This window comes from Papaver somniferum, chromosome 3 (assembly GCF_003573695.1).
Source record: "Papaver somniferum cultivar HN1 chromosome 3, ASM357369v1, whole genome shotgun sequence".
Lineage (NCBI taxonomy): Eukaryota > Viridiplantae > Streptophyta > Magnoliopsida > Ranunculales > Papaveraceae > Papaver > Papaver somniferum.
In genome coordinates this window covers 106,744,578-106,755,525 of record NC_039360.1, presented here as the reverse complement: position 1 = coordinate 106,755,525, position 10,948 = coordinate 106,744,578, and the positions used below count along the sequence as shown (strand labels likewise).

General features: G+C 35.6%; 2 protein-coding genes across 6 annotated transcripts; one reads left to right on the top strand and one right to left on the bottom strand.

Annotated features, from left to right (window-relative positions):
* Nucleotides 1-504: 504 nt before the first annotated feature.
* On the bottom strand, nucleotides 505-5,936 carry LOC113357033 (lecithin-cholesterol acyltransferase-like 4). Of its 5 annotated transcripts, none has more exons than XR_003363371.1 (8): nucleotides 5,747-5,936; nucleotides 5,495-5,585; nucleotides 5,052-5,183; nucleotides 4,866-4,957; nucleotides 3,959-4,077; nucleotides 3,543-3,661; nucleotides 1,497-2,853; nucleotides 505-1,025 (listed from the first exon to the last, which is right to left on the bottom strand). XR_003363371.1 is itself a non-coding variant. In XM_026600285.1 (7 exons), the coding sequence occupies exons 2-6, from the start codon at nucleotides 5,544-5,546 to the stop codon at nucleotides 3,646-3,648; spliced, it is 411 nt and encodes a 136-aa protein (XP_026456070.1). In that variant the 5' UTR covers nucleotides 5,547-5,585; nucleotides 5,747-5,936; the 3' UTR covers nucleotides 505-2,853; nucleotides 3,543-3,645. The 5 variants fall into 5 exon arrangements, 1 of the variants encoding a protein (XP_026456070.1); XR_003363370.1 differs by having other exon boundaries at nucleotides 505-990; XR_003363372.1 differs by having other exon boundaries at nucleotides 505-1,654; nucleotides 2,520-2,853.
* Nucleotides 5,937-8,863: 2,927 nt separating this feature from the next.
* Nucleotides 8,864-10,685, top strand: LOC113359835. Its single transcript, XM_026603408.1, has 6 exons — nucleotides 8,864-9,045; nucleotides 9,127-9,167; nucleotides 9,297-9,379; nucleotides 9,494-9,784; nucleotides 9,868-9,944; nucleotides 10,334-10,685. Exons 1-6 carry the CDS (start codon nucleotides 8,864-8,866, stop codon nucleotides 10,683-10,685), a joined length of 1,026 nt encoding a protein of 341 aa, XP_026459193.1.
* The last annotated feature ends 263 nt before the right edge of the window (nucleotides 10,686-10,948 follow it).

Genomic DNA, 10,948 nt, shown 5'->3' with positions numbered 1-10,948 from the left:
ATCAGTGAGGTTCAAAGATGGAGCTACAGATGATGGCAGGGAAGAAAGCTGGAGTGTGGTCATTTTGGGTTCGTTTTGAATGATGAGAACGTCTACTGTTGCCGTTAACTGGTGGATGATGTTTACACTGAACGCAGAAGATATGGAGTTCGTAGTTGGCCGGACTTTGGTAATAATCTGGAGATAGAAATGGGAAAAATATAGTTTAGTCCAAAAGCGCGTCAAAAAATACAGATTAGTACATCCCGAGTTAACTAGTTACAATTTAGTCTAAAAGTTATTTAATATATGAAAAATACATATATAATCCTCCTGATTTACAATTTAGTCAAAATATTTACAATTTAGTCCAAAGTGATTCATGATGATGTCAGCAATTTTAAATAATATAAAAACAATTTATCAATTTATCTTTTGAACCGTTGTCCAAAATTCGCAAACTTTATATATTCCGAAAGCTTTTTTGGAGAGCTACAAAATGAGTACCCATATGACTATATAATTCTCAAATTTTTTTTTATATCTTAATTTACACCGGTGTACAAACATGTACACAGCTATAAAAATCCAGAAAATGCAAAGACAAGACAAGGTGCACCAGTTTGAATTAAATCATGGACAACTCATCATGCCAGATCAAACCCAGTTCCGAGCTATGATGCAACTGTCTGCTCAAAAAAGAAAAGAAAAAGAGATTTGGGTATCCCCACTTTCACGGTTTCACTAGTACTTTTGGGTAAGCAGAGTAAGTGATCAGAGCTAAGAAAGAACAACCTTGCCTTGACGAATATCTTCAATTGCATCATCTACGGAAGCGACTTCACCCTTGGTGTATCCCAATCAGGCTCATCCATGTGCATACAAGAATCATCAGTTGTAAGAAGCATATCTACTGCCAATGTCGCAAATGCACCTGATAATTTAGCATTTTCATCCCCAGAAACAACTGCAGCTCTAACTCTCCTGCCACCTTTACATGAATTACTCGGTCTAATCATGGGAAAAGTCTATGTTATTTCTTCCCCCTTCATAACAAATTAAGTAATCATACTTCACAATACAAAGACACCTTCATAATACTAGTTGCAAGCTCTTATAGAACTAGCCACTCATCTATTTCACAAAGATAGGCATATTTGCCATTTATAGTTTACTTAAAATGATAGGTATGTTTATTTTGGGTTTGGTCAAAGAAAAATAAAATAGGCTTTTCTAGAATATGAATGACAGTGAAATCCACCATCTCAGTTCCTACAAAAGGCTTGTTTCTAGGATGAAATGGCAGTGAAATCCACATGCACTCATCTTATTACAGGTGCACAAATATGTACACTTGTATCAGAGGTGCACCAATATGTACACTTGTGTTCGGGCAAGTTTATCAAGTAAACTCTCCTTCTCTGCCGTACAACCCTTTGCTTGCTGACAGCATATTTTCAGCAGAAGTGGAAACTAAAGTTACAAATATTACATAGGTAACAAAAAAAAAATCTAACCTCTAAAAATTCACTACCAGCAAGGGCCATTGCACGACGAAAGCCTCATTCAGCTGACTGATCAGGATCGACCCAGTCCAGATTAATCCTTCCAACTCTTGCAGAAAGACCTATGTTATTCACATATCTTGGAGGAAGATCTGTATCATCAATAACATCTATTGCATGTAACAAGCAGAAGAGAACAACAAAACTTCAATAATTAGTCTTTTCTGAAACACCTCACAAATGAATCTATATCTTGTTTAAAATATCTCATATTTAACAAACTTCTAAAGTACAGACATATATTTACCTCCATAAAATCCTAATACTAACTAGAAACTAATGCATGCATAAGCTTATGTGATATATGTCCACCATCCTGTGATTTTTGTCACATGTGCACAACAATGTACACCTGTATTAAAAAGTGCACAATAATGTAAACTTGTATTACAGGAGCGCTGTTATGTACACATGTAATTCTATCACATGTGTACAAGAATGTACATTTATATTGTAAGTGTACTAATATGTACACATGTAGTTTCTATCATAACAGTCAGTGAATCATAACATCACTGATTCGATATCTAAGAAATGAAAAAATATTGTTCACTAAAATTTGATTAAGAGTCCTAGAGTGGACTATTATGCACAAATGAATTTCTGTCACATGTGTACATAACCAACAGGAAGTGACTCTTCAATAGTAGTTGAGCTTAATAACAATACTAAATTTTCTAATTCATAATTATAGACTAAAAACTTTGATATAACATTAAGATCAACATGTTGGTCATAAGAAGAGTTATCTAATTCAAAAAATTTCTAAATCGGCATGTGTACAATTAAGTACACATTAAGAATTATCGGAGAATGCAAATAAAATCATCTCGTAATATCTCATATCCGTTATTTTATTAGTACACATAGAATACAAATAAAATCTTTATTAACCCATAGCAAAATCATATATCAAGTAATTAAACTCAATGCAGTAAATTCAACAAAACTAGAGAGTGAGTTCAAAAGACAAACCAATTGGTATTACGGGAGTCAGTAGGCCTCAAAGGTTCAAGTCAGGGGTCATTCCAAGGGAAGGATGAATTCGAAAGCACATATTCAGTCCACTCAAATTAAGATAAATGATACGGAACCCTAGGAAGAATCCTCAATCAAGGGAACTTCACCCCTAAGTCCTTGCCTTTACTCTCAATCCGTGTGGGAAGTCATCTGCATCCTCATTAGACTCGGGATCACCCAAACCTCTACCGTGATATTCTTCATCCATGTCGTCTTCTACATCATCCATTTTATAATCATCCCCCATGTAGTCCACATCGTTGTACTGGGACATGTTATCCTCCACAAACTGCGACAATCATCAAAACAAACCTCATAGTTAACACAAATCAAGCCAACCGGAACGAAATTCAACCTTTGTAATCATGCAAAACAAAAATCAGATCTTTGAATTGTTGAATACAAAAAGGTAAAAATGGTCTGAAAAAAATAGAATCACAAGTGCGATGATGCAACAAATTTGTGATGTTGTAGTGTACCTTCTTGTGCACTGGTTATGTTGCAGAGTACCATCTTGTACACTAGTCTACTAAGTAAAATCTATGAAGTCCATATGTTGTAAATTCAAAATCCACATAGTAAATTAAGAAAAATCAAGTCGAAGAAATAAACATTGATGTGTACAAAAGTTAAGCAACGAAAATCATGCTCTGCAGCTCCGACAATCGGAAGGAGGATAATGCTGCTGAAAGCAATCAGTATTTTCCATGCAACATGCGATCAGAAAAACCAGTCCAAAAATCTATAGGATGAGAAGAACAGCGAAATTCACCATCTCAGTTCCTAATAAACCATTTTTCTTTTTTAGAATTGACTTCCCGGATATTATAGAGGGACTGGTTTGTAAGTTTAAAATTCATGGTATGCCTGTCTATAAAGAATGTAATTATCGTTTGATTAAAGGAAAATATAGATTGAAACATGGCATGTTATCACGTAATGAATATTTAGGGAGAAAATGGCACCAATGCTACAAACCTCTTTGGAATCAACCTGGTACTCAGAGAGGACTGAGATCCAAACAGTCAAAATTGCAAGACATATAATACATTTAGATATCTCAGGAACTTCACCATCGTCATCAACAGCGTCTTCCCCTGAGTTAACATTACATATCACATTAGAGATGCAAACAGAAAATAAAAAATAAATCTAAAATAAATTCTTGTATAGTGAGAAGCATGTGGACCACTATGTACACACTAACAACTAACATGTGTACAATTGTGTACACATTAACAAGAAACCGGTGTATAATCATGTACACATAAAAAATCAATGTGGACTTACCACAATATTACTGACAACCTTATGCACAAGGTCCTTCAGCAAACTATGAACTTGTAATCATATAATAAGACAATGTACTCACCTCAACAGTGAGTAAAGCATACCTATTAATTTGACAAAAATCATAGCCAAACCCAAACAGTGTCTTTCCTTCTTCAAAACCCCACTTGAGCATTTCCATGATCATTGTATGGAAATAACAAACGAAATTGCATGTAACAATCTGCAAGAAAGACATACATGAGGTGAACTTCCATCAAAAAGAAAGACATGTAAAAATAGCAAATGATAATTTGCACAGTAGAACCTCTACTGGAGTACTTTGTAGCAGCAAAACAGGAAATCACTCATCCTATAATTTTAAATTTTTGGTAAAACATAATACAGTAAGGAACCAATTAATAATCATACATTTATATAGCATATCATTAATCACAAAATGCGCAGTAATATTCTTGGGGCTGGACAATCCATCTTAAGTGACATTTTTAGAGAGCAGCAAAAAAAAAAATAGCACTTGGGGCCAGTAAGAACCATTTTCAAATCAACTTAGTATCAATTAACATGATTTATTCCAGTATACAATTTTCACAACACTTAGGATAATCTAGGCTCTAGTCTAGCCAGTGGGAATCAAGGCTCCAGTCTTCTATTCTTATATTTTAGCTTTGTTACTTGGTACGCTTAGCTCTTTACCTGTTAATTAATAAGATAATTCACTAACTTGACTCCTGTAGAAGGAATGTAAATCCAGAAGATACTCCAGCAAATTTTCACATTTGCTTTAGGTCTCCCATTTAAAGAGATTATTAAATGGCATATCATGTTTTCTTATTTCCAACTGAATTTCAAGATATACTCATCCCAAGCAACTGAGATAGTTATAAAAGCATAACTTAAAAAGAACAATAAGACATGTTTCAAAAAAAGTTTAAAGGAGCACATACATGATTACGAAGTCTGTACTCAACGACTAACATGGATAAAAGGAAAATGAGGATAAGTGATTACCAAGTCAGGATCCAAGCAATCAACCGCATAAATCCCATATCGATCTTCAGGTACAACAATTTTCGAATTGCCATCCAACGACATTGTTTCACCTGCTCATCATATAAATTCCAATATGCCATTATCAAATTTGCATGTTAAATTGAAATTCGGAAATCAAAAGGAAACAAGACAAGTAACAATTACCAGTAGAAGGATTAAATATTGACCAATGCTTATTCTTAAATTCTCGATCAACACATAGAAATCGTACCCAAATGCGTTGTTGAGCACCGTTATCATCAACATAATTAAGTATAGAACCAGCAATACCAGGTACTAACAATACATGATCAAAATTAGAGTTAACATTAGGTTTTTTGTCTTTGATTAGCTTCAACCACATCAATAATGAACGAATCAAATTATCCAACAAAACAGTCATCTCTTCTTCTTCTTTTGACCAAAGACACTCTCAATTTTTTAATGAACAGAAATTGAATTTAATCGCAGGAATTATCAAAAATATAGTCGATAAATGTTGAAATTTAGGGTTTTGAGTGAAAGGAATCAGATGGATAAATGTTGCTTATTCTTAAAAATCAGCTGGAAATTTACAAAAATTAAAGGAATCAGATGGATGGAATTACCAGTGATTGCAAATACTAGTAGACTACTCAAAAAGAATAGCCATGAAACCATAATTTATAGTTCCTTCTCGGTTTCTCCTCAATCAAAACTCTGTTTAATGAAAAAGAACCTATAGATATAAGAAAAGAATTGCATCTGAAAACAAATAAAAAGAAAAAAAAAAAACCTAAAGCACCGTAAACGAAATTGTGGAAATATTTCCGAGGAAATGTTAAAAACAAACTACTAGTGTAAAATATGATGAATTTTACCAGATCTGCTTGTTTTGAGATCTTCTTCCAGAGATTTTTCGAAGTTAAGAGAAAGGGGAAAGGTAGAGGAGATCTAAACCTTATCATGAATCGAATTCGAGCTGAGATTTTGTCAAAATCTTATACTATCATCTTTAATCGGGGTAGATAGAGAGAGCTCTCTCGAGTTTCGAGAAATGAAATCAGGAAATTGAAACCAAATATGAAAAAGAAATTTCACATTTAACTCGATGGGTAATTTTGTCATTTAAAAAGTTCATTTTGGACTAAATCGTTCGTCAAAGGATTAACTCGTTTTAAATTGTGTAAACTTGGACTTCCTAGTACTAGTCCCGAGAGGACAGGACTAGAGTGTCCAAAGCCCAACTAATATGGGATTAAACGTAAATTTCTACGATAGAAATTGGTTCTAGTACTGGAACGGGCCTTTTAGCTATGCGGGTGTTGTGTGGTCCAAGTAGGGTTTTCTGGAGGACAGATATATGGGAATCGAAATCAAAAGAGAGAGGCATGAGGCCGACGGCCAGAAAGGAGCTTTGTCTGGAGGCGCGGCTGTGAAGTGATGAGAAGGAAGGGGACAGCAGCTGATTCCATCGTGGTGACGTCATGATTGTGATTGGTTTATCTTTCTTATTTCTTTGTCATTTATTTTGTATGGGTTTTGAGAAGCCCGTAGCCATGAGCATTAGACCACTTTGATTTGAAATATATATGGTTTTGAGGCTATTTTGATTTGAATAAATTAATTTCATGATTTTATATATTGATTTAATGATGAATATGGGTTGTTCCTTCACCGGTTTCTTGTAACATTTGCGCATAATTGTTAGGAACACAAATATATTTGTCTTATTGTCTGATATTTCATGCTTGGGTTAAATTTCTTTGATGGGATAGGTTTAGAATAGCCAGGTATTATTTGTGAACCTGTATTTAGTTTCGTATAACTTTTTCGCTAACGCAATTTGATGGTGCATGCTTCTGTTTAGTCCTTTGATGTGTCATGCTTAGGCCGTCCCAGTGATATCTGCGACTCTAAATATATTTGTCTTATTGTCTGATATTTCATGCTTGGGTTAAATTCCTTTGATGGGATATGCTTAGAATAGCCTGGTATTATTTGTGAACCTGTATTTAGTTTCGTATAACTTTTTCGCTAACGCAATTTGATGGTGCATGCTTCTGTTTAGTCTTTTGATATGCCATGCTTAGGGCGTCCCAGTGATATCCGCGACTCTAATACATATAATAGGTGATGTCAATAGAACGAACAATAAATAATTCATGAATTATGTTTCATTTCAGTAATTGAATAGAAATAGTGGTGGATACCAATAAGACCCTGGTTACCAACTTTTCCATTTGATTCGTTTTGTTACTTTAGTTTATTTTTATTTTATTATTCTTTCAAAAATCCAAAAACATCATTCTGGTTAATTGATTGAGAATATTGATTATTGGTATTTCCACCGCTCCCTGTGGGTTCGACCCGTACCTGCCCCTGTCTACTAGTTAGACACCATGTGATTGCGGTTATTACATATAGGCAATCCCGAAAGCCTATCACGTACTTGTGCGATTGCAAACCCTGATTTGAAAACTATATAAAGGAGAACTCTAGCAACTGGGAAACATAATCCCCACACTTTTGTGTGTTACTAGTTGCATAGCTAGAGTCGATTCTCCTTTAATCTTAGGTTTCTCACGCGACCTGTAGGTTGACGACTTAAAGACTTCATTGGGATTGTGAAGCCATACCCAACTATTTTCTCTGTAGTTACGTGTTCTGATCTTGCCCGATTCTATCGTCTGAGTACTATCTGTTGAGGGGTGATTTTAGTTTTGGTTCTACCCATCCTAGCTACACCAAGTGACCTCAGCTTTCTAGGAATAGTAAGAGAGAGAGTTGCCTTTCCATTGTACCTTGTGTTTCCTTATATAGACTTTCCAAAAGCCCCTTCCTTTTATGACATCATGCCACATGTCCTAAACCTCCTTAATTACTTCTAATGCTACTCCTTCCTTAATATAACCTCCTCCTTATTCATTAATTCCTTCCCTGTCCTTTCCATCTCATGGGTATTTTCTCATTGGGCTTGGGCTTGGTCCCCATGTCTCATGTTAGGTTTGTCATCCCTTTCGGGGGCACCCTAAACCCGTTAAGGGGTATTATTTTTCATCTATCAACACTATCTTCTCTAAGATTTGCTCGAGATTTAATCTCCGATAGGCAAGATAAAAAGTAATCACAAACACCTTCGTCTCATCGTTTGTGATTCCACAATATCTAGTTTCGCTGCATACGATTTAGATTATTGTGAGGTGATTGATAATACTAGGTTGTTCTTCGGGAATATAAGACCGATTTATCAATTGGTTCATGTTCACCTTGATTTATCAAAAGACGGAACAAAACTCATAGGTATTTCTGTGGGAGATAGATATATCTATTCCAATAGAATTTTCTGTGTGAGACAGATTTGTTTATCAAGTCTTCGGCTTTGGGTCTTAGCAACTCTTGGTTGTGGGTGAGATCATCTAAGGGAATCAAGTGCGTAGTATCCTGCTGGGATTAGAGACGTAAGGAAGGCAACTGTACCTTGAATCAGTGTGAGATTGATTAGGGTTCAACTACAGTCCAGTCTGAAGTTCATTGGTAGTAGGCTAGTGTCTGTAGTGGCTTAATACAGTGTGGTGTCCAAACTGGACTAGGTCCCGGGGGTTTTCTGCATTTGCGGTTTTTCTCGTTAACAAAATTCTGGTGTCTGTGTTATTTCTTTTACGCATTATATTTTGTTATATAATTGAAATATCAAAGGTCGTGTGTTGAATCAATTAATCGGGAAATCCAACCTTTGGTTGTTGATTGAAATTGATTGATCCTTGAAAATTGGTCTTTGGTACCGTTCAAGTTACTACTCTTATATTCAATCGGGCTCGCAAATTTCTATTTTCTAATTGCAGATTGAATTGAGAGATAGAGATATAAACTCTTTGATATACTTTTCTAAAGATTGAGTCTGACTGTCTAGTTGTCTTTAAAGTATATTTGAGTAAGTCCTCTCAGATTTCCAAACAAATTGTTGGGTGTGGTTGTTGTACCCCTGCATTTTCACCATGGAGTATTATCAGGCCTATAATGGTAAGGAAAAGGTTTATGAGACCATTTATGGCGACGATGTGAAGTCATACTCGCACTTGGTATGGTATATTAATGCTATAAGGGAAACCAACCCCTGTAGTATGATTGATTTTGAATATGATCCTGCAAAGAAACAGTTCCAACGGATTTTCATCTTGTTTGATGCATGCATCAAAGGGTACCGGTTTTGTCGGCCAATGGTATACTTGGATGCTACTTTCCTTACTGGTAGATTCAGAGGTTGCTTGACGGCAGCTACTGGGATCAATGGTGATAAAGGTATGCTACTGTTCTTAACAACTATAACTGACAGATACTACATAGTTGGTTAGGATGTGTAACTTGTATTTACACATTGTTTTTTGTTTTTTTGCAACTTATTATTTTGTCATTTCTGCACACTTGTAGGTTTTTTCCCACTTGCCATGGCACTAGTCGGTTCTGAGAATAACGACAACTTGGAGTGGTTTTTAAGGAATTTGACTCAAGTTGTTAGTGATGGGAGGCCAATCACCTTCCTTTCGGATCGCCATGAAGGACTCTTGCGCGGTGTTCCAGTTGTCTATCCAGATTTGTTCCACAACTTCTGCTACTATCATTTGAAGAATAATTTTCCCATCACTAGCTCAGATCCTAGGTACACGCTTATGTTGGACCATTTCCAAGAAGCGACATATGCACTCTCACCTGAAAACCATGCTAAGGCCATACATAAAATTAAAGATTTGAATTGCGATTGGGTGGCTGATTACATTGAGACCATCCTACCTGAATCATATGTGAATGCCTTTTTCAAAGGTTTTCGGTATGGACGCACAACTAGTACTCTTGGAGATTCGTTCAATAGCTGGATTCTGGTTCACAAGAAGATTCCTGCATCTGCTCTTCTTGATCAAGTTATTAGAGTGCTTCTTTTGTTTTTTGTCTTTTTTTTCTTGTTTTGTCACTTTGTACATTCATAAGTGTTTTTCTTTTTCAGATTAGCAGGAAAGTAATGGTAATGATGGCAAACCGTCGTGATGATGGCGCTAATATGATGACTCCATTAACTGCAAAGTATGAGGAAAAGCTTGCGGCTCTTCAAGATGAAGGTTTGGCTTGGAAAGTATTGGTGGGCTAGTCCCACCGTGTTTGAAGTTTTTAGCGAAAGGACACACATAATCGACCTCGCACACCAGACTTGCACCTGTCAAAGGTTTTGTTTCTTATGCTTTTTTTTTTTGTATGGTCTTTTTTTGATAGTTTATAGGATGTGTAACTACTAGTTACACTAGATATATGCATATGTAACTAGTAGTTACATATCTTATTTTGCATGTGTAACTGAAAGATACACATCTTGTATATGCAATGTGTAACTAGTTGATTTTTGAGTGTTTTATGCTTTGCATGTGTAACTAATTGATTTTTTGAGTGTTTGTGTCCTTGTTTTTGCTTTTTTGAAGGTGGCGCGTATATGGTTTCCCTTGTGCTCGTGCTCTTGCAGCCATACGAAAGATTAAACGTGAAGCTATTGATTTCATTTCACCGTATTTTACGAGCGACTATTTTAGGACGACTTATTTGCATGCCATCCATCCAATTCCCAACTACAATAGGCATGTTGATATTGACGAAGACAAGACCATCAACCCGCCTATTGTAAAGAAACAACCAGGTAGACCCCAAGGGAAAAGGATTTTAAGTAAAGGTGAAAAGAAAGTCAAGAGGAAATTTCATTGCAGTAATTCAAAGGAACCAGGTCACAATAGGAGGCAGGTTTTAAGAATCCTACGAAGTACACATCCCCTAGCTTGAAGCTATCAAAGTTCATTTCTTCAAGTACTGATTTTATGTGTGGTTTTTTATTTGTCTTGGATTATTTGGTTTTTAGTTTTTTCATTTCGGTTTGTATGCACCAAACGTTTTTATCTTCCAACATGTTTTGCGAGTATAACAAAAGTATAAAAGTTTCTTAACCCAAAGGAAATGCGTTACATAAAAGTATAGAAGTTTTTAAATACGACGAACTATTTTTACAATAATGTTTAATCATCCCTACTGTCTGCATCTGAAATAAT

Excerpts from the sequence above, each read along its gene's own strand:
- LOC113357033 (XM_026600285.1), bottom strand. The coding sequence starts at position 5,546 with ATGGTTTCATGGCTATTCTTTTTGAGTAGTCTACTAGTATTTGCAATC. Across the intron at positions 4,958-5,051 it reads AATATTTAATCCTTCTACTG|GTGAAACAATGTCGTTGGAT; the intron begins GTAATTGTTACT and ends TATGATGAGCAG. Across the intron at positions 4,078-4,865 it reads ATTGCTTGGATCCTGACTTG|ATTGTTACATGCAATTTCGT; the intron begins GTAATCACTTAT and ends TCTTTCTTGCAG.
- LOC113359835 (XM_026603408.1), top strand. The coding sequence starts at position 8,864 with ATGGAGTATTATCAGGCCTATAATGGTAAGGAAAAGGTTTATGAGACC. Across the intron at positions 9,046-9,126 it reads TTCCAACGGATTTTCATCTT|AGGTTGCTTGACGGCAGCTA; the intron begins GTTTGATGCATG and ends TGGTAGATTCAG. Across the intron at positions 9,380-9,493 it reads TAAGGAATTTGACTCAAGTT|AATAATTTTCCCATCACTAG; the intron begins GTTAGTGATGGG and ends TATCATTTGAAG.